Source organism: Panthera uncia, assembly GCF_023721935.1.
Source record: "Panthera uncia isolate 11264 chromosome B3 unlocalized genomic scaffold, Puncia_PCG_1.0 HiC_scaffold_1, whole genome shotgun sequence".
Lineage (NCBI taxonomy): Eukaryota > Metazoa > Chordata > Mammalia > Carnivora > Felidae > Panthera > Panthera uncia.
In genome coordinates, this window is record NW_026057582.1 from 107,690,676 (window position 1) to 107,715,213 (window position 24,538).

Here is a 24,538-nt window from a genome sequence, read left to right on the forward strand (position 1 = left end):
AAAGTTGGATGCCCCCAGGTAATACCCGTGCTGTCAGTCCACAGACAGTACAATGAACAGTGGGGATCACCTGCGGAGCTTTGTTCAGATGCGGATTCCCTGGCCCCCTCGCAGAGAATGCGATCCAGAAGTGGAGCCCAGGAAGCTGAATTTCCACAGATACCCCAGGAGACTGAGATCGCTGGCCTGGGACTCATACTCTCAGGATCCCTTCTCTGGCGTTCAGGCTTGAGGACATCCACCCCAGCCTCGTTTTCAAAGGTTTTCCTCCTCCGCTCCCCGTCTCCACCAGCCCTGAACCACCCACTGATCCCCTGCCAAACTGTGGGTTAAGGGGTGTGAGTGGGAGGCCATCCCTGAGCCAGTGGGGCCCTCCGTTCCTCAAAATAGGTCAGAAGTCTGGCATAGACCGGGCTCAGTGGCTGCAAATAGAAACCATCTGTTGGGCCTGGGCTTTGAGCTCCACTGCCCCTCCCTCACTGGGCAGAGGAATATAGAACCCCAGTGGTGGGTGGGTGCTTCTCTGGGCAAGGCCTGCCCACTCGGGACACTCCCACTGGGTCCGCATGCGGAGGAAATTGGCAGCCCCATGGAATACACACCGTACCCCTTCACCCTTCCTCACCCTTCACCCCCAGCAGGCGTCTTGCAGTGTGGACCGGTCATCATCGTATCACCTTGCTGTGTGATCTTGGACAAATCCCTTTCCCATTCTGAGCCTTAGTCTCTGAAACGAGAGGCTGGATTTTAGGGGACCCAAGGGTGCTTTTCTGCTCCGACAGGCTGTGTGGTTGGTTCCATGAAAGCCTTTGCGCGTCAGGACCCGCATGCAGGAAAAGCTGGGCCCATAGAGGGGCAGACATCTCCCCAGCTTGCTGCCCAGGTCGGATCTTACGAGTTGGGATCTTGTCCTGCAGATCCCCACGGGGGGATGGGCAAGGTTTGTGATCTGGGAGCATCAGGGGAGCTTTTGGAGGCTATGAGGGGCAGTGACAGAGTCGCTTTTCCTCATTCCTGTCATCCCTTCATTCGTTCACGTGTTTACTAAACCTTTATCCATACCGTATTGAGCCTGACGGTGAGCCCTGGAAAAATGAGGAAGAACGAGACATAATCCCTGCCCTCCGTAACATCCAGAGAGACTGGGGAGCAAACACGGGTGTGAGATCTGAGTTCCGATCCCACGTCGGCTCTTGCTGTCAGTGCGAGGAGGCCAGGGAAAGGGGAGCACAGGACAGAATCTGGGAGCTTCAGGAAAGACTTCCCAGCTCGGGAGCCATCCTGAGGGCGGTGGGAGGCTGTCCTGAAGAGCCAGGAGCAGCGCAGGCCGGCAGCCTCCTCCTCACGTGTCCGGTCCCGCTCAGCGGAACAGGAAGGACGGCAGGGATTCGGGGCAGAAGCCTGCTCCAGGAATAGACTGCACGTCTGGCCAGACTTGCGTTGGGTGATGGGCAGCGTGCAGCATCTATGGGATGCTATCTGTATCCTCCCATCTGCAGGCTGTTGAGAAGGTGCCGTCCCAACCAAGTTCATTCCCGTTTTGACCTGCTCTCTGACAGCATGAGGGAGGGAGACAGGACAGAGCGGGGAGGGATCCCATTGCACGGCGGAGGAGGGCTTGGGCGAGAGGCTCTGGGAGCCGGTGGGAGCGCCAGCCCAGCACCCAGGCCTTCCACATCTGCTGGGGGTGGAGAGAAGGTCGTTGGGGTGACTCCAGACCATGGCCTTCCCGGTCCCTCTACATTCTTTCTGGTCAGTAACTATTGGGTCAGTAACTATTGGGTCAGTAACTATTGGGAGATTCGGTTTGATTATTAGCCTCTACTAGGATGTGACTTCTGGGGGCCAAGCAAGATTCTACCGCCCCTGTCCGATCGAGTTTTTTGCGATGATGAAAATGCTCCGTAATCTGTCCTGCTCAGTGTGTTGGCCGCTAGCCACATATGGCTACTGAACACTCGAAATGTGGTTAGTCCGACTAAGAAACTGAATTTTTAATTTGATTTTATTTAAAGTTTTTTCTATGTTTATTTATTTTTGAGAGAGAGAGACAGGGCATGAGCAGGGGAGGGCAGAGAGAGAGGGAGACAACAGAATCCGAAGCAGGCTCCAGGCTCCGAGCCGTGAGCACAGAGCCCGACGCGGGGCTCGAACCCACAGACCGTGAGATCATGACCTGAGCCGAAGTCAGACGCTCAACCAACTGAGCCACCCAGAGGGCCCAGAGCTGTTTGTATTCAAGTCGAGAAGGAAGCTGGGAGCACCTTCATGCTATAGGTTGGGACTGCACTTTGGAACCCTGGGCCTACGTGGAAGTCAATTTGAGAACCTCTGGTGTGAGGAACATGCCAGAAACCTGCATTCCAGCTCAGGTCATGATCCCAGGGTTGTGGGTTAGAGCCCACATGCTGAGCATTGGAGCCTACTTAAGATTCTCTCTCTCTCTCTCTCTCTCTCTCTCTCTCTCTCTCCCCCGCCTCCCCGACTTGTGCACTCTCTCTCTCAATACATACACACATACATACATACATACATATGTAAGCAAATAGTTCCAACTTTGCCTGTTTATTACCCTGTGTGTTCAGTCCCGGGTTCGGGAAAGCAGAGCCAGCTCAGAAATGGAGGAGGGCCAGGTGACCAGCATGCGGGCTCAGGGCCCCCACACGTTGTGGGCACCTCTCCCCTGTGTCCTCACGTCCCGTCCTCACAGAGATTTGGGATGGAGGTGTGGCTGATGCCCACACGTTGCACAAAGAGGCCACTGATCCGGGAGAAGGAAGGCGGCTCGTCCCATGTCACACAGCCCGTGATCCCAACAAGACTGAACGTGTCAGCCTTTCTCTGGAAGCACGTGGCCAGAAAGTGGCTCTCCCATAGATCCCGATGGGCCAGCGCAGATCCCCGTGGCCTCCTGGGCTCTCTGGCTGACCGCTCTCCCCCAAGGACGCAGCCGCGAGCTCCCCCCTCACCTGAGTCGGAGACGTTTTTGTGTTCCAGTTAAAGGACTACATTTCAGTCACCATCATCTAGAAAATGTACCCGCTGGCCACAATAAATCATTTCTAGGATCGGAGGACAGGATACAATTTGCTTCCATGTGGAGTGTACATAGTGATTATCTCAGAGGAGAAAAAAGCCAGCCTCCATTTCTTAAGAGGCTACAAGGGCCATTCAGCTGCGAAATGAATGCTCCTTCCTTCCGGGCCCTCCTCCTCTCGGAGGGAGACCGGGATGGCACTGGGCCCAGGGAGAGGCCGCCAGGGAGCAGGCCCAGCAGCTGTGCACATCTGGAGGCCAGAGCCTCTCCCTCCCTCCTCCTGACCCTCAGCCCAGCCCCCTCCTCCTCCTCCTGGCGGATCCTGGCCTCCCCAAGTAAACACTTAATTGAGGTCAGAGCCTCTCCCTTACAGGAGAAGGGGAGAGGCTGGGCCTAGTGTTTGGCAAGCATCTGCCCTGTGCCAGTCACCTTGTATTTGGTGACTTCATCGCATCCGGTGAGCTGGGAGACATTATTTGCATTTTATGGATAGACAAACTGATGCTCAGAGAGGTTGAGCGACTGGCGTAAAGTCACACAGCTGACAAATAGTAACTTTTGGATTCTTTCTGACTCCCGAGCTCTGCCTACTCTGTAGTTTCTTTATACGTTTGTGTAGTGCCCTGTGTTATATGGAGCGAGGGCGAGGGGATGTGAGTTTAGAGAGAGGCCAAAGGAAAAGAAGATGAGTCCTAGATTGGAAAGAATGGTAGGATGAGAGTCAAAAGTTCTTGGCTGGTCTTGGCCCTGCCACGTTCATAGCTTGTGACTTCGGGCTAGTCTCTTAACCCCCCTGAGCCTCAAATTAGTCACATACGTACTGTATATTTTCAGTGAGGTTATGGTATCTGCCCATTGGTCAGCTGGGGCGGAGGGAGGAGAACGAGGTGGTGTCTAGATTGGGCCGTGGCTATGACGTGGGGGGGCTTCTTGGGGTGGTGCTGCGGGCACTGGTCGCCTTGCTGATACTGTGCCGTCAGCAGCAAGGGACTCGAGGAGCCCTAGACGGAGAGCTGTACTGAATTCAGAGGCTTTGGCCTCCTGGGGACAAGGAGCCCAGAGGAGATGGGGCTGTGTGACCGGCAGGACAGACACACTGCAAGGAAGGCCGTGGACCTAGAGGCACTAGTGGGGAGGGGGGCTTAAGGACCGACCTTCATCCTGTGGGCAGGAGTGGGGCATCCGTTTGAAAAGGAAACTCAAGACCTCAGTAAGCTGAAGTCAGCTCTGGCGTGAGGTTCCTGGGGGAGGCTCCACCGTGTCGCATCCAGGGAACCGGGCAGTTGTGCCTGACCTTGGCTCCTGCCCTCCCCCCATCCTACGAGCTTATTCAACCAGGGTCACTGTGAGGCTCCTGCTAGACAGGATGGTCCAGGACCAGGCCGGGGCTGGGGTGTGGCGGTGCAGGGGACAGAAGGAGTTGGCTGACCAGGGAGCTCACAAGCTAGCAACAGGAGAGAGAAAAATCCTGGCCAGGGCGACAGAACCATGACCCTTGCTGGCCACTCTGACCCCAATGCCCCTTTCTGTTACAACACAGTGTCTTTCACAGAGGAGCTCTGTGATCTCATCTTGGGGCCAGAAGACCAGCTAGTCCTACCCATTTTTCCACATCACCCTGATCAGAGGTCATCCACCGGAATCTTGAACCCTTCCAGGGATGGGAAGCTCACTACCCATCAAGGCAACTTCCTTTTCCACTGCAGGCAGCCTTAACCGTGAAGAAAGGCGTCCTTTTTAAGGAGCTCCAATGTGTCTCAGTCTGTGCTGATTGCGCTTGAAAGGTTCAGAGAGGGAGTGTGCATCCCACCCTCACTAGAATTAGCTGGGGGGATCCACCAGGATCAAGGCTTTGCTTGGAGGTCGGGGGGGAAGGGAAGAGGGTTAGATTTTAGCTCATCTCTTGTCTTGGCTGCCGCACTGATTTCCCTTTGAGGTCTGGGCAGCTCCTCCACCCCAGCCTGGGCATGGCCCCCTCCTCGGGCAGAAGAGGGAGGAGTGTTTTCTGTTCCCTTGCCTGCACGCCCATGCAGCTGACCTCAGAGTGAAGTCAGCCCCTTAGCAACTGCGGGTGGCAAGGTCAGCCCCCCGGGGCCTGCGGTCCACCACCCTTCAGAACAAACCCTCAGCACACCCAGCCGGTCCCTCACCGCTCTCTGTCGGACCAGGTGCTTGGCACTCGTTGCCTCTGCCTTCTCCTCTCCATCCTCACCCCCACCAAAGCCAAGCGACGAGTAACAGGGCCATCTTTAACCTGAGTCAAATCAAAGCTTTACTCCTGACTCCTAAAGCTTCCAGAGAATACAGGAATGACTTTGAAGCTGTCACAAAGCAACATGTGACAGATCTCTGGAATGTTTTATAACACAACTAACTTGGTGTCTTCAAAAACTCAGTGCCATTAAAAAAAAAAAAAAAGAAAGAAAGAAAGAAAACAAAAAAAAAGATGACGGGGATGTTCTAGATGGAGAGGAGGCAAAAGATCACCACCAAATGAAACACGTGGGAGCCACGTGGCTCCCCGTCCTGGTTGTTCACAATATGGGAGAGCTGTGAAAGGCATTTGGGAGCACTTTGAGTATAGGCTGGGTCTTAGATGGTATTGAGAAACTGTTAATTTTCCTAGATGTGATCGTGGTAAAATGTGCTCGTGTAGGAAATTGTCCTCCTTTGTAGGAAATGCATGCTGACGTAATAAGGGGACAAGAGTCATGTCGTTTGCAACCTCCTTTCAAGTGATTCCACAAAAGAAAAAAAACAGACGTGCATGTGTGCACACACACACACACACACGGGGAGAGAAAAAGAAATGTGGCAAAATGTTAATGATAATTAACCTAGGTGATGGTGATTATTTTACCATTCTCCCAACTATTTTTTTTAATATTTATTTGTTTTTGAGAGAGAGAGAGAGAGAGAGAGAGAGAGAGACAGAGCATGAGCAGGGGAGGGGCAGAGAGAGAGGGAGACGCAGAATCTGAAACAGGCTCCAGGCTCCGAGCTGTCAGCACAGAGCCCGACGCAGGGCTCGAACTCATGGACCGCGAGATCGTGACCTGAGCCGAAGTCCGACGCTTAGCCGACTGAGCCACCCAGGAGCCCCCCAACTATTTTTCTGTATTGAAATCTTTCATCATAAATGGTTTGAGCAAACCTGATCTGGGCTGTAGAGTCAGGAAGGCAAGAACAGGTTCGAGTCGCCTCGTGGGCTTGCCAACTGTCTGAAGCTGGGCTGGGTTGTTTCCCAGCCTGTACAAGGACAGCCGTAGTTCCTGCCCACGGGGATTGTGCACGGCCCCCGTGCTGCCTCCGTGCCTGGTACAGGTGGATGGCCTCTGCCCCCGTGAGGCCCACAGTGACACCCCCCTTCCCTGATGTCCAATTCCCATGGCACTTACGTTCCACAGTCTGTTTGCCAACACACGACGGTTAGATTACCGTGAACTTGTCAGGCACCGGTTTCATCTCCTCCATACTTGAAAGCAGAATGTGAGTTGCTGCTCTCCTGGACGCCCCTCAATAGCCTGGGCCCACAGGAGCAGCAGTGGTGTCTTGAATGGGACTTACACCTATGTTACCTCCTTTTGATCCTTAGTAAACAACCACCTAAAATCACAAACTACGGATCTTGTTTTAGAGCTGGAGCACCCGACACTCAGAGAGGCACAGTGTTTTTCCCAAGGCTTAGCAGGAGTCAGACCGGGGAATGGAAACCCAGGACCGCAGACGCCCGGTCCAGCCCCCTGCCATGCACGCTTGCTGTGGGTTTTGAGTGAGGTGAGGCCGCAGGCGCAGTGATGAGGACCACGCGGGTCCCCAGCCCTTCTGAAGGCCTAGCCGAGAGGAGAGAATGTCTTTGGAGATCCGGCCCCAGCCTACCAGCCAGTGGGAAGAGGCCAGTGCCGGGCTTGTGGAGAACAAAGCCCTTGGAAAGACACTCTCCACTCTTCCCAGGAAGCAGGCTTACATCATTCTAGGGCCTGCTGGGGCCCAGCCCCGGGAGACAAGCTCGTGGGAAGAACAGGCCTTCCGAGTGCAGGCCCCAAGCCCCGAGGGTTGGGCTCTGGACCCTCAGGCTGCAGCATCCAGCTCAGAAACACTAGCTGGGCTATGAGGGACACCAGTGGGATGTGTTTAAGAACACAGGTATGCCCACCAGGGGCCTTGACCACAAACGCCTCTTTGTATACACCCCGAGGGATGCAGCACCAGGGAGATGGGGGGAGGGAAGAAAGGGCAGAGAGTGGGACAGCACAGAAAGGGGAGGAGGCAGGAGGAGAGGAGAAGGCAGCGGAGGTGAAGTCACACGGGAGGATAGACCTAGGTACAGCCAGCACCCGTGGGCTCCACCCGGGGTAACGTGAGTGTTGTGGGAAAGGCTCCGGAGAGCCCATCAGGTCAGCTTGCCGGAATGTCGCCGGAGCTCTGGGACTCGGCGTTTCTCAGGAGGCCCGTGTGGATCTGCCCGGCCATGGCAGACACAGGCTGGGGGCCCTGGGGGCCTGGGCGCAGGCCCCACGCCTGAGCATGTTGGGCTCTGGGGGAGAAGCGGGGAGTGCAGGGTGGGGGACTGCACAGAGCCCAGCCCTTCCTCTCTCCTGCCTCACTTTCTGCTCTATCAAATGAGCATCCAGAGGGGTGCTGAGCCTGTGGTGTGCACGTCACGGCAGTTTGGCATTGACTCCTCCGCACACGTGGAGGTAGCGGGGATTATTACCCTCCTTTATATAAGAGCCGACGGAGGTATAGCACAGAGAGGTTAAGTGGCTTGCCCAAGTCACACAGCTAGGCAGCAGCAAAGGTGGCAGTGTATCTGGGGCTGTGTGGCTCCCGGTCTGGTCCTTGTTACCCTTCATCCTCACAGCGACCCGTGAGGCCCTGCAGTGAAGTCTGAACCGGGGAAGAGTTTAGTGCTGGGCTGTCATCGACGGGCCTGGCTCAGCCCATCCCAGGTGCCAGGCCGTGGGTTGTGCTTGGAGTGGAAAGAGAAATTGTCGTCCTGCTCGCCAGACATGGGCTAGGAAGTGGCTCCCGGGGCCTTGCGGTCTGGGGGAGACTGAACTGCACGCTAGCTGTCTACCCCGCACCCAGGGAGGGGCTGGGCCTGTCACCGGGCCGGGTGCCCAGCAGGTCTCCCCATGGCATCCAGGACTCACGGGGACTACCCAGGAAGAGCAGAAACCAGTCTTCAGTCTGGCTCAGAGGCCTTGGGGGCACCGCCTGCCACCACAGAGTTGAGACTGTCCTCCTGGGAAGAGAGAGCTCGTGACACGTGGAGACTAGTTGCTCAGGGACAGGTGCTGGCCGTCCAGGGGCTCTGAGGAGTCCGGAGCTGTTGAGTCGGTCCCCAAAGGCTAAGTCGGTCCCCGTAGGCTGGGCAGGGAAGAGGGATGAAGGCCGGGATTGCACCAGCATGGAACAGGAGTTGGAATTTCTCTTTCTTTCTCTTTCATGGGAACTGTGGAATCTAGAATGTTCCAGTGGAAGGGACAGAGCAATTCCTAGCACTCCCACATCAGACTGGATTTTTGCCAGGTCTATGCTATGGTTTTCATACTGTATTTTTTTTTAATTGATTCATTATTTTTTAACTTAGTCTTGTTAGCAGTAATATCTGTGAAATCGTAGATTTGGCATGCAAGTTATATTATTTCTAACGCAAATTAAAATAAACACGTAACTACTAAAATTTAAAACTTCATCTCTGTACCATGTAAGGGGATCGTGAGTGACCACCTGGGACCCCACTCTGGGCATCGCTGACGTAATCCTGACACGGAATTGATGCCTTGAGAGTGGAGGGGGCTTCCCCAAGATCATGCAGCCAGGAGTGCTGACCAGGCTCCCATCTGGGCTCAGTGCACTTGCCCTCCAGCAGGACTTTGTCGTGACCAGTCCTGCAAACTTGGGCAGGGACCAGAGAAGGCAGATGGAGTGGGTGGCAGTGTGGGCAGAGGCTGGGAGGGAGGGAGGGAGGGAGGGAGGAGTGGCAAGCAGGGAGAAGGCCCTTGGAATGTGGAGTGACCTGGGCAGTGGAGAAGGTAGGGGTGAGGTGGCTCAGGGAGCCGGTGGGAAGAGGATTTGTTGGCAGGTGAGGAACCTTCCCTGAGATTCTCAGAGATTCTCTTCCCCGAGATTCTCCTTATTGGATCTGAACTCCTTCCTTCAATGAAGAGACCTTTACGGCTGAGCTCCTGGCGTTATTTAAATCAAATGCAAAGTTTTGTTTTCCAGTTCCCAGAGCTGGTATCCTGATTCTGCGGAAGTGCTTCCTTTTGTGTTGACTTCCCTTGGAAATCTCCTGTAAGGATACTACCCTTGCCTCTTTCTGTCCTGAGATGGGGTGGGAGACATCAGGAGATTTGGCAACAAGGGGAAGGCATTGATGATGGCAAAGTTGGGCCAGAAGCATGTTCATTTACACAGCACTGTTGAGCTCCAGCTGCGTGCCGGGCCCCAGCTGGGGACTTGCGTGTGGCCCGTCGCACGTAGAGACATGTCCACCAAGAGCACTCCTATGTGGGCTCCATCTGTGATGATGCCCATTTATAGGGCTTTCCCCTAGGAGGCGCCATCTTGTAGCGAAGCTGGACTCCGCTGTGGGCTGCCCACTCAGCCTTCTACGCACCTATTCGTGCGCATCTGCGTTCTTGGCTGCATGGCACGGGACACGCATGCAGTAGGGGCCAGCTGGTTGGTCGGTTGGAGCCTGTGTCATCAATGGTGGGTAGCGAGGGGCTGGGAGGGGCACCACTCCCTTGTCTAGAACAGGGGTTCTCAAACTTCAATGTGCCTCTGTCTCATGGTGTGTTTCCTGCAGGTGGGAGGAAAGCTGAATTAAAATGCCAATTTCTGGCCCCAGCCCCCAAATACTGGATTCAGTAGGTCTGGACTGGGACCCAGGGGTCAGCATTTCTCACAAATGTTGTACGAGGCTCAGATGATTTTGATACAGGTGATCCTTGGACCACGCGTTGAGAAACCTTGCTCCGAAGGGTAGGCTGGGATAGGAAAGAGTGTCAGGTTGCCAGTCGGGAGACCTGTGTTCAAGGCTCTACTTATTAGCTGTGTGGCCTGGGACAAGTCACTTAACTTCTCTGTGCCTGGTGATGATGGTGAGATATAGGACGAAGAGATTTCTGAGGATGCATTTGTAGATTAGAAGCTCTAGAGAGAACCAGAGGGGGGGATGGTAATGGATGGTTGTGTCTTTGCACCTAAAGGGGGACATCTCCCCCACCCTCATCTCCCCCACCCTCTACTTTTGTGGACACCCAGCCTCCTCTGTCTGTACCTCCCATACTGAATTGAGCACCGTCTTTGACATACAAAAGGCAGCCCATACGTGTTGTTGGGTGGATGGTCTGCTCTGTCACATGCCATGTCCCTCGAAAGTGAAAGGACCTTACATCTTGTCTGGAGGGTGGGATGGAAGTGTGTGAAAAGACAAGAAATGTGTGAGTGCCCTCATGCCGGTCTTTGCTATTGCAAGAGTTTGCTATGACAGTAAGTCCTCCAGCATGGGACAGGGCACACAGGGGGCCCTGCATTCTCGGAGGCCCTTTCCCTTGTCTCCACGTCCCTCCACCCAGTGCCCAGGCCAGGCCCTTCTGGAAGCAGTGACCTGCCTGACCCTTGTCTCTCCTGGTCCCTCACAGATGTCCTGGCGTCCACAATACCGCAGCTCCAAGTTCCGGAACGTCTACGGGAAGGTGGCCAACCGGGAGCACTGCTTTGACGGTATCCCCATCACCAAGAATGTGCACGACAACCACTTCTGTGCTGTCAATGCCCGCTTCCTGGCCATTGTCACCGAGAGCGCGGGAGGTGGCTCCTTCCTGGTCATCCCCCTGGAGCAGGTAGGACCCGCACCTCCCTAGCGCCGGCTGTGGCCCAGAGCAGGGAGAAGCCCTTCTTGGTCACTGTTGAGCCTGTTGCCTCCATTTCCCTCTGCACCACCACCCTCCGCCCCGCCATTTTGCTTCCTCGTCATGTGTCGGGTGGCTGTGCCCTCCCCAGGGTTTTCCTGAGGTTCGCCAGAACAGGTGCAGGCCAGGATCCCTGAGACCTGAGATCTGTTCCCAACACTTCCCCAAAGATTGTTCCCGGAAGCGCTTGGACAAGTCACTTCCCTTCGGATACATGGGGTTCCCGTTAACTGGGGACTGGGACATCGGATCTCTGGGTGACCCCCAAGACCAGGTCCGGCACTGCCATTGTGTATCCCGGACGCCCTTTTGGTTTGGAGGTGGGCAGGGTGAAGACCCAGCCATAGGCACGTGGGGCGGCTGCAAAAATGACACCCTCATTAAAAAAACATTTCGAGCTCTCTGCTGAGAGGCTGGAAATAATTTATCTTCTCCCTCGTCCCCACTTCCCATCTAAAGGTTTTCCTCCTTCTGTGGCCGCCTTTGTGAATATAGCCAATTAAATCTGCAAAACCCAGATCATGAAATTTTGAAGCTCTGCGTTCAGGCAGAGTCCCTGGAGGCCCGTGGGAGGTCACGCGCCTCAGGGAAAGTGCTCGCTGTCAGTCTCGCTTGTTTATGGCTGAGCTCTCCCTCGCCGGCCTGACTCATCTCTACTCCCACCCTCCGCCAAACCACTCAGGGGAGGAGCGGAAGGAAGCGTCAGTTCTCAAAATCCGCCATCAGTTGGCGGTGGAGGATGGATTTTTCCAGTCTCTCCTACCCACGGTAGGAGAACACAGATTTGGGAAAGCCGTAGGCCATGTCCTCCCCCCACTAAAAGGGGCAGCTGCAGTGACACTGAGGACATGGCCCTGGTGGCAGGAAGCCTGGATTCTGGTGGGCTTTGCCACTTGCCAGCCACGCGATCTCAGGCAGGTCACCTAACCTCTCGGCACCTTAGCTTCCCCTAATGGCAAAACGGGGATGCTGAATCCTCCCCCGTGTACGTGCATGATGTTGGCATGGACTGGGATGGTAGGGTACGGAAGCTCTTTGTGGACCACATAGCATAGGAAAGGCGTTTGGGGGTTTTCCTGGCAAAATCGTTAGCTCTGCTCACGGACTTTGCCCACAGATGCCCACAACAACTCTTAACACGTTCGGAAGGATTCTGAAACGTAGCTCGTCTCCCCTCTCGAACCAGATGGGCTCAGATCTCCGTCTACTTACGGGACCAGCTAAACTCCAGCCGAAGCAGGTCCCCAGCCACGTTTGGGTTGGTCCCAACTGGGGCTCAAGCCCATTGCTGGCACCCCTGCGATACTCCACAGTATGTGTGGCTTGCAAAGGACAATAGTCAGTGGCTCACACTGTAACAAAAATTAATTCCAGATGTCTTAAAGATCTAAACATTAAAAGAAAAGAGAAAGGAGACAAGAGAGAAAAGAAAACGCTGCAAGTATATTACAGGAAATGGAGAGTATTTTTTTTTTTTAATGTTTATTTTTTTGAGAGAGAGAGAGACAGAGTGCAAGCAGGGGAGGGGCAGAGAGAGAGAGGGAGACAGAATCTGAAGCAGGCTCCAGGCTCTGAGTTGTCAGCCACAGAGCCTGACGTGGGGCTCGAACCCACATGTGCGATCATGACCTGAGCCGAAGTCTGATGCTTAACCGGCTGAGCCACCCAGGTGCCCCGGCGAGTATTTTTTTAAATCACGCAATAAGGAAAGGATTTCTAAGCAAGACAAGAATCCCCAAACCATAAAGGAGATGATGAATAGATTGGAACAAAAAAAATTTTTTTAAGGTAAAGTTTCTGTACTGCAATGAGACAGGTAAGGAAAATTTAAGGCAAGCCACATCACTGATACAGGATTGGTGCTATATAACAGACAACAGATCCATGTTCAGAATAGAGAAGCAGTCCAGAAAAACCAATGAGAAAAACAACCCAGGCAAACAATATGAAAAGAGGCAAAACCCAGGCAAAAGAAAACAGGCAAACAATATGAAAAAGTAGTTCACAGAAGATGAAAATCAGTCTTTTAACCTACTAAAATAGGAAAAGATATAAAAGTATGATCATCTTTGGTATTTCAAGGCTGTGACAGAACACATTCTTAGTGTACTTGATGTATTTACGTCAAACTTACAGGTAGCTTGGCAATAACCATTAGCATGTAAACACGCATATCCACTGGCCCAGCAATCCCACTTCAGGGAATCCGTCCAACAGAAACAGTCTCAAGTTTACAAAAAAAAAAAAAAAAAAAAAAAATGTTTGCAACATTCTTCAGTGCTCGATCTTTTGTACGATTATTTCCTACAGAGAGAAAATTTCTCTCTCAAATTGCTTAAAAGTCTCTAAACTCTTCCTCTCAGTTTCTACAGTGGTACCAACGAGTTTGCTATTGTCAATGGAAGCACTGGTCTAGAATATGATCAGAATTTGTAAACATTTTAAGGACAGCAGGAAAAGCAGGTACTCTGTATGGAGTGTGAGACTCTGGTTGGAGATGACGTATCTGGACACATACGTATGTATTCCATGTACACAGAGCTTTTCAACTTTGTTCGTTCACGTTCTGTGATACGTTGTGTTTAAGGTGACTGATAACGGGCTGGCGGTGACTCACTCTGCCAGTTGGTTTCTGTTGTTTTCTCTGATTTCAGTAAGTTTTCACTCGACAGAAGTGCATGATGGTTCATGCAGCATTTTTATAATAGTGAAGATTGGAAGCAACCTGCAGGTCTATCAATAAAGAAATGTGTGAATGAATTTAGGGGACATCCACATGAAGGGAAGCTCTGCAGCCATCGCAACTGATGATGTAAGGGTGCCTGGCTGGCTCAGTCAGTTACGCATCCGACTCTTGATTTGGGCTCAGGTCATGACTTTGCTGTTCTCGAGTTGGAGCCTTGCATTGGGCTCTGTGCTGACAGCGCAGAGCCTGCCTGGGATTCGGTCTCCTGTTTCCCTCTCTCTCTGCCCCTCCCCTGCTTGCTCTCTCTCCCAAAAACAAACATTGTTAAAACAAACTGATGATGTAAAGCAGTTGTGGCCAAGTGCTCAGCTCAGAATCACTTTATACTTTTTTAAAGTATTGAGGACGCCAAAGAACTTTTACTTAGATGGGCTCTGTCAGTATTTGGCATATTCAAAATAAAAACAAAGGAATTTCAAAAATAGCTATTTGTTCATTCATTTATTTATTTTTATTTTTTTTAAATGTTTACTTATTTTTGAGAGAGAGAGAGACAGAGCTCAAGCAGAGGAGGGGCAGAGAAAGAGGGAGACACAGAATTGAAAGCAGGTTCTAGGCTCTGAGCTGTCAGCACAAAGCCCAATATGGGGCTCGAACCCATGGACCATGAGATCATGACCTGAGCCAAAGTCAGACGCTTAACTGACTGAGCCACTCAGGAGCCCCTAATTCATTTAAAATAACATTAATGAACCCGTTTCACGTTCTCCCAAGAAACATATTTTTATGAAAAATAGCTATTTTCCAAAACACAAAAAATTAATGAGAAGAAAAGCATTGTCTTACCCTTTTGCAAATCTCTTTAAGTTCATCCGGCTTAATAGAAAATTTGCATGTTATATATGTATTTATATTAGATTTGTATATCTGCTCCTGCATTCAGCCTGTTTTAATACCGTGCACGCAGCCTCTGGAAAACTCTGCTGTATACTTGTGAGAGAATAGCAGTGAATAAGACACATCTTGTCCTCGTATTATTACAAAAATAGTTTCAACCCAACAGAATCCCTGAAAGTCTTGGGAATCTCCCCAGAACACACTTTGAGAACGGCTGATGCAGGAGAGTGTTTGACGCGAGAAAATTTCATGACCAACTGTTAAGTGAAACGAAAAGGTCAAACATCATTAATCTCATTAGAAAATTTCTATTCCATCCATCTACCGAGCCGGAAAAGACTGGGAGAAGATACACTTGATGTTAATAGGGGTTATCTCTGAGTATTGGGATCTCGAATTCTTTCATTTCCTTCTTTTTCCTTAGCCATAGCTTCTAAATTTGTTTTTAGGGGAACACTTAATGTTTTGTATTTTAGAGAAAAAATAAATAAATAAAAGCAGTTTGTTGGCGGAAAGAGGGAGCCCTTGAGTTCTCAGAGGCGGTAGAGAGGGGCTCCGTTCGGCCCTCCATTATGTTTGTTGCAAATGTTTCCTCCCAGAGTTACACATGCATGTAACTTGCTGGAGAAAATGCTAGCAAGACGGAAGTATCTGCAGTGAGGGCGAGGGGTGTCAGTGGGGTGGGTGGCTGAAGCAACTTTTTGATCTAGGAGGTCCCCTTAGCTTGAGGCAGGACCGAATGAGACCATGGGGATCAGGGTCCATGCCCAGAGAGGAGGTCCTCGGGCATCAGGGCAAATGCCTCCCCTCTTCCGCTTCGTGGGCCAAGCCTGCCAGTCTCCTGCCCACTGTGGTCACGCCGAGCCTGCAGGCCTGGCCCAGCTGGGCTGGGGAGAGGCTTACAGACAATAACAATAATGCCAAGTTCAGAACCCTCTCATTATCTGTCAGCAGTAGAGAGGAGCTGTTCCACGTCGGTCGATTTTCGGAAGAAGGTTCTATTACTTTAGTGCCAGGTTTTCTTTCCCCTCAGTTTGACAGAAATCGCTCTAAAAACAGTTTCCTGAGTTTTTCAGTAGAAACACCGAAAACATTTGGGCCCTTTCTTGGTGGATCCTAATCATGGCTTTGAGCATCAATTATGCGCTGTGGACTCATGAAGGCACACTTTTGTCCCTACTCGGACTGGCTCCAGGCTATTTCCTCCCCCGCCTCCCCCCAGCAACCAGAAGGCCACAGAACATTGTCTGCTTTTGTAGTTCTTTTCTTATCCACCCCCACCCCCCACATCAGTTATCAGGTGGCCTTCCCATTCCTTTCTTGTCTCTCTGAGAGGCTCAGGCCCAGTGAGAACAGCACTAGCCCGGGAACCCCAAATCCCCGTCCTGAGTGAAACTTCTGAGAGAGAGACCCCAGCCTCTTTGCCTAGGATTTCAGTATTTGTGACTGAAAACTTCTGCGGGGTAGGAAGCGTGGCCACAGCGACTCCAAACAGCGGCAGGGATGATGCCTTGCCTTTGTACAGCACTCTAGCCCAACAACACCTGAAAATCAGTCCTCTTGGGCGGTAGACAGAGCCATCTGCGTTTTACAGATGGGGAAACCGAGGCTGCAGAAACGGGCCTACAGTTGGTCAGCGCAGGAGCTGGACCCGAAACCAGCTTACCAACTTCTGAATCCACACCCCTTTCCACTGCTCAGGACGCTGGTGAGCAGATAAGTTCTGGCTGGCAGATCTTGAAGAAGCGCGTTTGTCTTCCCTGGGGCTCTCGCTCGGGCTGCTGTTGTGAAGGCCGAAGGCTGTTTTTTCCCTAGTTAACATTCTGCCGCCAGCTCTGTCCTCTCTGGAGTGGAATGTTAAGCCGCAGATGGGGGAGCAATCAGCACCCTGATTGCCTGGCACAGCTGGAGGGGCCTTATGAATATTCCAGAGACCAGGCACTGTGCCCAGCGGCCTGATTAACCACTTGGGCCTCCCCAGGTGCACCGCCCCTTTCCTGCTGCAAGCCACCGCCTCCAGATCCCCGGCTGCAGGAAGGCCAGGCTGGAAGCAGGGTTTTTGCTTAGCCAGCTACCTGGTATCCCGAATGACAGCTGGTAGAAAGGCATGAAACCTGGCCTGGACATCAGGAGTCTGCGTCTCCCCATAACCCAGTGGTTCTCAGTCCCGGCTGCATGCTAGAATCACCTGGGCGGATTTGCAGAGTCTCACGTAACTGCTGCTTTTGAATCTCACCTCAAGTCCCATGATGAACGTAGGGCTATTCTCCCCATTTTAAAGATGAAGAAACAGAGGCTCGGAGAAGTCAAGTGACTCCTTCAAGATCGCACAGCGCACAAGTGGCTGTCCCAGCAGCGGGCCTGCCCACCTTCCAGAGGGTCAGGCAGAGGCGCGTCTGGACATGTATGTGCCTTGTATTGTTGCTACCGTTGTCTGAATGTCTCCAAGGATGTCCTTGGACATTAATTCAACGGGTATTTTATGAGCTCCTCTGATTTGCCAATACCATTCGTCCATCCCCGCTGGAGGCCAGGAGAGCCAGGTATTTCCTAGACTCTGTGGGAAGCTTCCTGTCTGAAGGACTGAAGCAACGGTTTCGGTCAGCAGGAAGAGGTGGAGACAAGTGTCTTGGAGCCAGAAACCAGACAAGATACTGTCGTTCCTTCAGTCACTGGGCTTGGACTGATCACCCAGCCCCATGCTGGGCGCTGGGGCACTTGAGTTACATCCATCCTGGTCTCTGAGAGGCTCAGGGGGCATCCACTGGGGATCCAGGCAGGTGGGAGTTTCCTGAGAGGGTCCTACCCACGTATGTCTTGCTCAAGGAACCAACTCCGTGGTGCGTGGAGGAAGCTATCGAACGTGCCCGTCTTAACTCCTCCCTGCCAGCCGTTCACGATGATTGGGCATTATCCTCCAGAAACTGGGGCCCTGGTTTAAATTATATTCAGATTTAGCTGCGTATAATGAAAATAACCTGATTCTGGGACTGGGATGCTAGCCTTGGTCTCTAGGTGGGGGTCACTTCTACCCCTTTGTGCAAGTTCTATGCACCTGCCCCCCACTCCATGCCTGCTGAGGGTCAGTGACCTGGTGGCAAAACATTTCCCCCTTGAACTTGGGTCTGGGGTGTTGCATTCTTCACCCCCAATCCAATCAGTGTGGCCTCTCTTGCTTTTTGTCCCGTCTTTGGTGTTCAAGGGTAGGGGGTCTTAACCAGAGCTAAACAACTGCTCCCCATCTTCCCAGCCCCACAAGAGTAAGTGGTAGAGGTGGGCTTGAGCAGGAATGGTAGCAAAACTCCACAAGGTGTCTCAGGGAAGAGAGCAGAGCCCGGAGCAGGAGAGCAACACAGGATGGGCAGCTAAGAGATCAGGCTCTAGAAGCAGGCAGACCTGGCTTGAATCTCTGCCTTGCCACTTAGTTGCCGTGTGACCTTAGGTGAGTCACTTGACCTTCCTGTGCCTTAGTTTTCCCTTCTGCAAAATGATTAGGTTAGGCCACATGCTCTCTCTCGTTCAGTTTAGCTGTCACGCTCTCTTCCCTTCTAACACCATTTTGTTTGAATATGTCCTCACGAGTGTGCTGCTGGTAGGCTCTGTGCAAAATACAAGAATAGCTCCTTCTCATTCCACAAGACTCAACTCAAATGAGGCCAGTTCCATAAAGCTTTCCCCATCCCAGTACCCACCCAGAGGCATTCTGTGATCATGGTTATTAGGGTACTTCCTAAATGCTTCATTATTTTCTAAATAATTAGTGTATCCATCTATTTTTCCATCTCCTCACCCATCCATCCACCCACCCACCCATCCATCCACCCACCCACCCATCCATCAATCCATCTACCCATCCATCAATCCATCTGCCATCCATCAATCCATCTGCCCATCCATCTATCCACCCACTCACCCATCCATCCACCCATCCATCAATCCATCCACCAATCCATCCACCCATCCATCAATCCATCCATCCATCCACCCACCCATCCATCCATCCATCCATCCGTCCATCCATCCATCCATCCATTCATCTATCCATCCACCCACCCACCCATCCACCCATCCATCCATCCATCCACCCACCCATCCACCCATCCATCCGTCCATCCATCCACCCATCCATCCATCCATCCATCCATCCATTCGTCTATCCATCCACCCACCCATCTATCCACCCACCCACCCACCGATCCATCCACCCATCCATTCAACAAATGTTTATTGAGCACCTACTACATTTCAGTCACAATTCCAAGACCAGGGATACAGCAGTAAACAAGACCAAGTGTTTGTCAGCATAAAGTTTGCAGTTCAGTTAGTTGCCTAGATTGGACTGAGAGCCCTGAGGGTGAGGAACATGTCTGACTTGTACAGGGCTGCACACAGCTGGTGCTCAGCTAGGGGGCATTGGGCTGACCTGAGGCCAGGTCCCAAGACTCCCGTGCCCCATCTTCCCAGCTGGGGTTTTCTCTTTGCTGGTCCTGGGGAACCCCTCTCCTGCAGGCCCTAGAGATGAGGTGGTGCCCTGCAGGGGCTTCCCAGCCTGAAGGGGACTGCCCCTCTGTTAAAGACCTTAGAACAGTATTACTGACCCAGCTGCTCTTACTCTGGAACCGACCCCAGAAGTTGGCAGACCACTTAGCTCCATGACTCACAGTACATTCAACGCCTAATAATAAAAGAAAGGTGAAAAATGAGTGCCCAGCCTCGTGCTGAAGACTAATAAAATCAGACTTTTTGCTCACCCAAAGCCTTTGCTTCCATTCCAGATTTCTGGAACACTCCCTCCCTATCACTCCCCACATCGGCACTGAGCTCCTCAACCCTGCTGGCTCCCGTGGAAAAGCCTCAAATCTCCATCACTGCTCCCTTCTGCAGACAGGTCTCCCCCTCTCCGGGGGGAATTCAGAGAGCCTTTTCCAAATCCATTTTTCAGATCTTTCCTCAATCGGTCTTTGTTCTTCAAGCTGCCTTCCGCTTGGTGCAATTTGCATCTCAAAGCCTGTGACAGCCTGAATGTACAGTAAGTGACTTTGGGGAAAGGGGGGGGGGGAGAATTGTGCTCTGAGAGAGAAGTCACAACTTCATTCCATTTGTCTGAGGGCCGAGATTGACAGCCTCGCTTTATGTTTTTCCCTTTTTTGGAAGAATGACTGCCTTTTTTTGAGGGAAGTGAAGGCAAGCTCTTAGGCAGACAGGGAAGTGTTGGTCCCTTATTTTAGTTCGCGGTTGTGGGCTGGGACCCCGGGATTTGAGGTACAGGGGACCAGGGAGGCAATCTGACTGGTGGATATCCTGAGAGGTCAAAGAATCTCACCCCTCTGCCTTGGGTCAGGGCCTCTGCTGAACTGTCTCCCTGGCTTCAGTCCTAGCAGAGCCACTGAGGTTGGAAAAAATAGGGCCTGGTTCATTAGGACTTTGTGAACTTGGGCCATGGGCCTCACTCCCCCAGAGGCACCAGCCTAGACACCAGACCCCTTTGCCAGCTAGCTGGATCTGCTCCCCACTTTCCTTCTCAGGCCTGGAGGCTCCCACACCTTTAGAAATCAGAGCTCCATCCCTTAGCTGTGAAACCCCGGGCATGTACCCTCTCTGTGCCTCACTTTCTCTATTTGTGATAATACTGATACTTCTCACGGCGCCAGGATGATTAAACAAAATGCTATATAAAGCACTCAGCACATAGCCTGGCACAGTGTGTGCTCTGTAAGTAGGAGCTTGGTGATGACAAGGGCTTTTGCCCACTCCCTCCTCTTCCTCGGTCCACCCAGGCCCAGAAATAGCCCGTGGGCTTCCCAGCCTGCAACCAGCGAGGGGGAGGCTTGTCTCTGGTTGATACAGTCACTGAGCATTGTAGAGAAGAAGGTACTCGCAGCCCAGTCATTTGTGCCCAAAAGGGAACGGGGCTGGGGGTGTGGGGGCACACTGGCGGGACTGCTGGGAATGCCCAGAGGAAGGGGAACTTGGGGAGGGGCCTGGGGGCATTTTGGCACCTGATCATGCCCTTCTGTAGTCAGCCTGCCTGCTTATGGGAGCCTCCCCTGTCTGCCAGGGTTAAATGAGATAAGGCATGTGGAGGTTTACCGTGACGGCTGGTATACAGCAAGGACTCAATAAACTGAGCTATACCTCGTGTATTGTTAACTACCATAACACGCTTCGTTTCACATCATGGGGAGAAGAGGTGCTGGGGATCGGGACAGGGGGCTCTCTGGAGTCTGGCTGGCTCAGATCCAAGGCACAGGACCTCTGGGTGGGTGTGAGTTTGAGATTCTGTGCTCTGAGCCGGCCTGAGGCCTCACAGCCCTCCCAGCCGCCCCTCCTCACCCCCCTCCCCAGTGCCCCAATTCCAGCCTCACGTTGACACATTATCAGGGTCGGAGGAGCCTCCAGTGATCACATGTTCTCACACCTCCCTGTACCCATGAGAAATCCTGGCCCCAAAGAGAAGTGTCTTCCCAGGGCTGCAGGGCGTGCCCAGATGCCCTCGGGGCTCTTTCCCAGGGGTTCTTGCCCTCAGCCCCTGGCCAGAGTCCCAAATCAGACCTACCGAGGTGTTGGTGGTGACAGTGGCTCCCCTCCAACCCATGGGATTCGCATTTGGTTAAGGTTAGGGCAAGATTTAAGGAGACCAAATCCTTGAGACCCAGAGGAATGTGCATGAGATCTGTTCACCGGAAGGGCCTTCCCCAAGCCCTCGAGAGACACTTGCCTGCTCTGTGAGGTGTGAGGCCACGAGGCCTCAGCGTCTGCAGCTCCCGCCTCCTGTGTCCACGGACTCCGGATGCTTCAGGGAGCAGAAGTGATATAGGGGACGGGAGGGGCATGGTAGGGATGGCCGTGCTTAAAACCCTGCATTTTATAGATGGAGACACAGTGGCCCAGAGAGGGCGAGGGACTTGGTCAAGGCGGCACAGCTAGTGGGTGCCCCCACGTGTCAGACGATCAGCTGGGGCCCCAAATCCTTCAGAATCTCATCTCCTCACTGCTCCCTGCCCCCCCTCCCCCAAGAGAAGCACCCAGGCAACAGCAACACCCCAGGGACTTTCTCTGAGAAGCTTCTGTCTGCCCGGACAGGGAGGCAGAACGCCCAGTGATGAGGCATGAAGGTTCTGACGTCCGTGGGCCTGGACTCCACCATTTACTAGCCATGTGCTTTGGGCAAGTTACCTCCTATTCTGTGCCTCTGTTTCCCCAGCTGTAAAATGGAAGACACGCTGAGTCTCAACCCAGAGGCCCTCCTGAGGATTCAGTGAGATGTCACAGAAAGCCTCAGAGGGTGCCCGGTATAGGGCGTGCCCGCGGGCTCCCCACGTAGGGTGCCAGCCCCCTTCCCTCTGGTTTACTCCTTGATCTCGAGTGACTCCGGCCCCAATCTTAGTCTCCTGAGGTAATAGATATAGCACGAGAGTTTTCAAACTTTAGTTCTTAACACTGGAACATGCTGTGCAAATAAACCAGGTTCTTAACGGTAAGGGCGGGGGGCGGGGGGGGGGCAATCTGGATAAGCCCATGGACCCCTTCAGAGAATAACATTTTTTTTTTAACATTTATTTATTTTTGAGACAGAGAGAGACAGAGCGTGAACGGGGGAGGGTCAGAGAGAGAGGGAGACACAGAATCTGAAACAGGCTCCGGGCTCTGAGCTGTCAGCACAGAGCCCGACGCGGGGCTCGAACTCACGGACCGCGAAATCACGACCTGAGCCGAAGTCAGCCGCTTAACTGACTGAGCCACCCAGGTGCCCCGAGAATAACATTTTTAATTACACAAACTAGGATTAGAAAAGAAACCGACAGTACTGACATATAGTTACCAAAATGTATACCAGAACTATGACATAGTAGGATATGTGCTTTTATATTAAGTGTAACACATTAATTAATGTATATTAAATAACACATTAAATAATGTAGATTAAATATAACACATTAAATAACGTGGCCAAGGGGAGCACCTCATAAGTGCTGTAATTTCACAGAAGTGCTGAATGTATGCATTATGTGGGGACAACAGTAGCAGAATATGATGTGGTCTGAAAACATCTGTGATTAGTGATGAAAAAGTTACAGGTTTGGCTATCCTTGCTGGGCTTTGTTGCCTACATTTGTAAACAAAGGAAATAACAAATTGCAGTCCGAAGCTGGTGACATTTCTCTCCTGTCCAAGCTCACAGACCTACGGGGTCTGTGGACCCAGATAAAGACCCCCGACATAAAGTCAGAGGTGGAAGTTCATTGTATAAAATCAGGACAAGTTGGGGCGCCTGGGTGGCTCAGTCGGTTAAGCGTCCGACTTCGGCTCAGGTCATGATCTCGCGGTCCGTGAGTTCGAGCCCCGCGTCGGGCTCTGTGCTGACAGCTCAGAGCCTGGAGCCTGTTTTGGATTCTGTGTCTCCCTCTCTCTGACCCTCCCCCGTTCATGCTCTGTCTCTCTCTGTCTCAAAAATAAATAAACGTTGAAAAAAAAAATTTTTTTTAATAAAAAAAATAAAATCAGGACGAGTAGAATTGCTCTGGTGAAAGCTTGGTGGGGGAATGGAATGGAACCTGCCTGAGCCCCCCTGACCCCTAAATCCTAAGCTTTGCTGTCAGTGAGGAAGCCTGACTTCTCTGCCTGGTTCCTTGTGAGCTTGGACAGGTCTCTTTGTGTTGCTGGGCCTCAGTTTCCCCATCTGTAAAATGAGCCGTTGCACCCATTGTTCTCTAAGATCTTGTCCAGCCCTGTGGTTCGGAGAGTCACGCTTCTCCCCGCTACTCCGGCCGCCGCCACCCCCAGAGACAAAGGCCTCAGAAGTGTGGGTCTGCAGGAGCCCTGGACCAGAGAGAGGGAACAGCTGGGGCCAGGCTGGCCAGCTCCCAATTGTTCAAGGCAGGAGGAGGAGGAGACGCGTGGTGCTCTCCAAAGCGACAGCTGGGTGAGCCTGGCTGGGGGCCTCGTCCTCGCCTGCCATCTGTGCCTCCTTCCTGCAGTCCGCCAGCGGGGGGGCGGGTGGGGGTGCGGATGGGGCCCGAGGCCAGGCAGCAACCTGGCTGGGAGGAGGAGGGGCCGCCTGAGAAAGAGCCAGGGTAGAACACCGTTGCCTATTCTCTTTCCACCCTCCTTTTTCCCACCCTGGTGGCAGAGAGTCCCGGACGGGGGAAGATGCACAGGCCTGGGTCCAGTTAGGTTACGTAATGGCTGTGTGACCTCTGACAAGTTACTTAACCTCTCTGAGCTTCACTTTCCTCCTTTGTCCAACAGACATCGTTCCTAAAAATCATTCCTGGGTATCTGAATGAGATTTAAATGATACGGGGTAGATGAGGTACCCCCCCCCCCCCACAGTGCTGACAGAGATATAGCACTGTGGGCTCAGGGCTATAAGCCGTCCCGAGAGCACTTGCACCTGAACCAGTGAGAGCACCTGCTGGCCAGAATGCAGCTTTGAGGCCAGGATGAGGCTCTGGGCAAAGGTCTGTAAAACACCCTCATGGCCCCCAGGCACTCGGGACTTCGTTCCAGCTCTTCCCCACTCGGGACTGCCCTTACTCACCAATACCTGCAAACAGAAAGTCTTACCCATTTAGAATAACATCAGTTTCTAAATAAGTATTTCTTTTCGGGGAGTAAAACCTTCACGGAGCTTAAACTTCAAGAGCAATCAGAAGACGGAGAGTGAAAAGTCTGCCCGAGAGTCTCTTGAGCCGAAGTGGTTTAACAGGGCACGGAAAGCAGAAATTTATAAAAACAACGGACAAATTGGACTTCATCAAAATGAAAAACTTTTGCTCATCGAAAGATACCATTAAGAACAAAATGATGAAAAATAAGTGAATGTTTAACAACAACAAAAAAGATACCATTAAGAAAGCGAAAAGGCAAGGGCACCTGGGTGGCTCAGTTGGTTATGTGTCAGACTTTGGCTCAGGTCATGATCTCACGGTTTGTGGGTTCGAGCCCCGTGTCGGGCTCTGTGCTGACAGTGTGAAGCCTGCTTTGAAT

General features: G+C 52.4%; 1 protein-coding gene across 1 annotated transcript in view; it reads left to right on the top strand.

The window, feature by feature from the left end:
• CORO2B (coronin 2B) overlaps positions 1-24,538 on the top strand; it is a 131,885-nt gene that overhangs the window by 58,582 nt on the left and 48,765 nt on the right. The window contains exon 2 of the mRNA XM_049613807.1: positions 10,696-10,896. Coding sequence (XP_049469764.1) covers positions 10,696-10,896 — 201 coding nt within the window. The remainder of the gene's footprint in view (positions 1-10,695; positions 10,897-24,538) is intronic.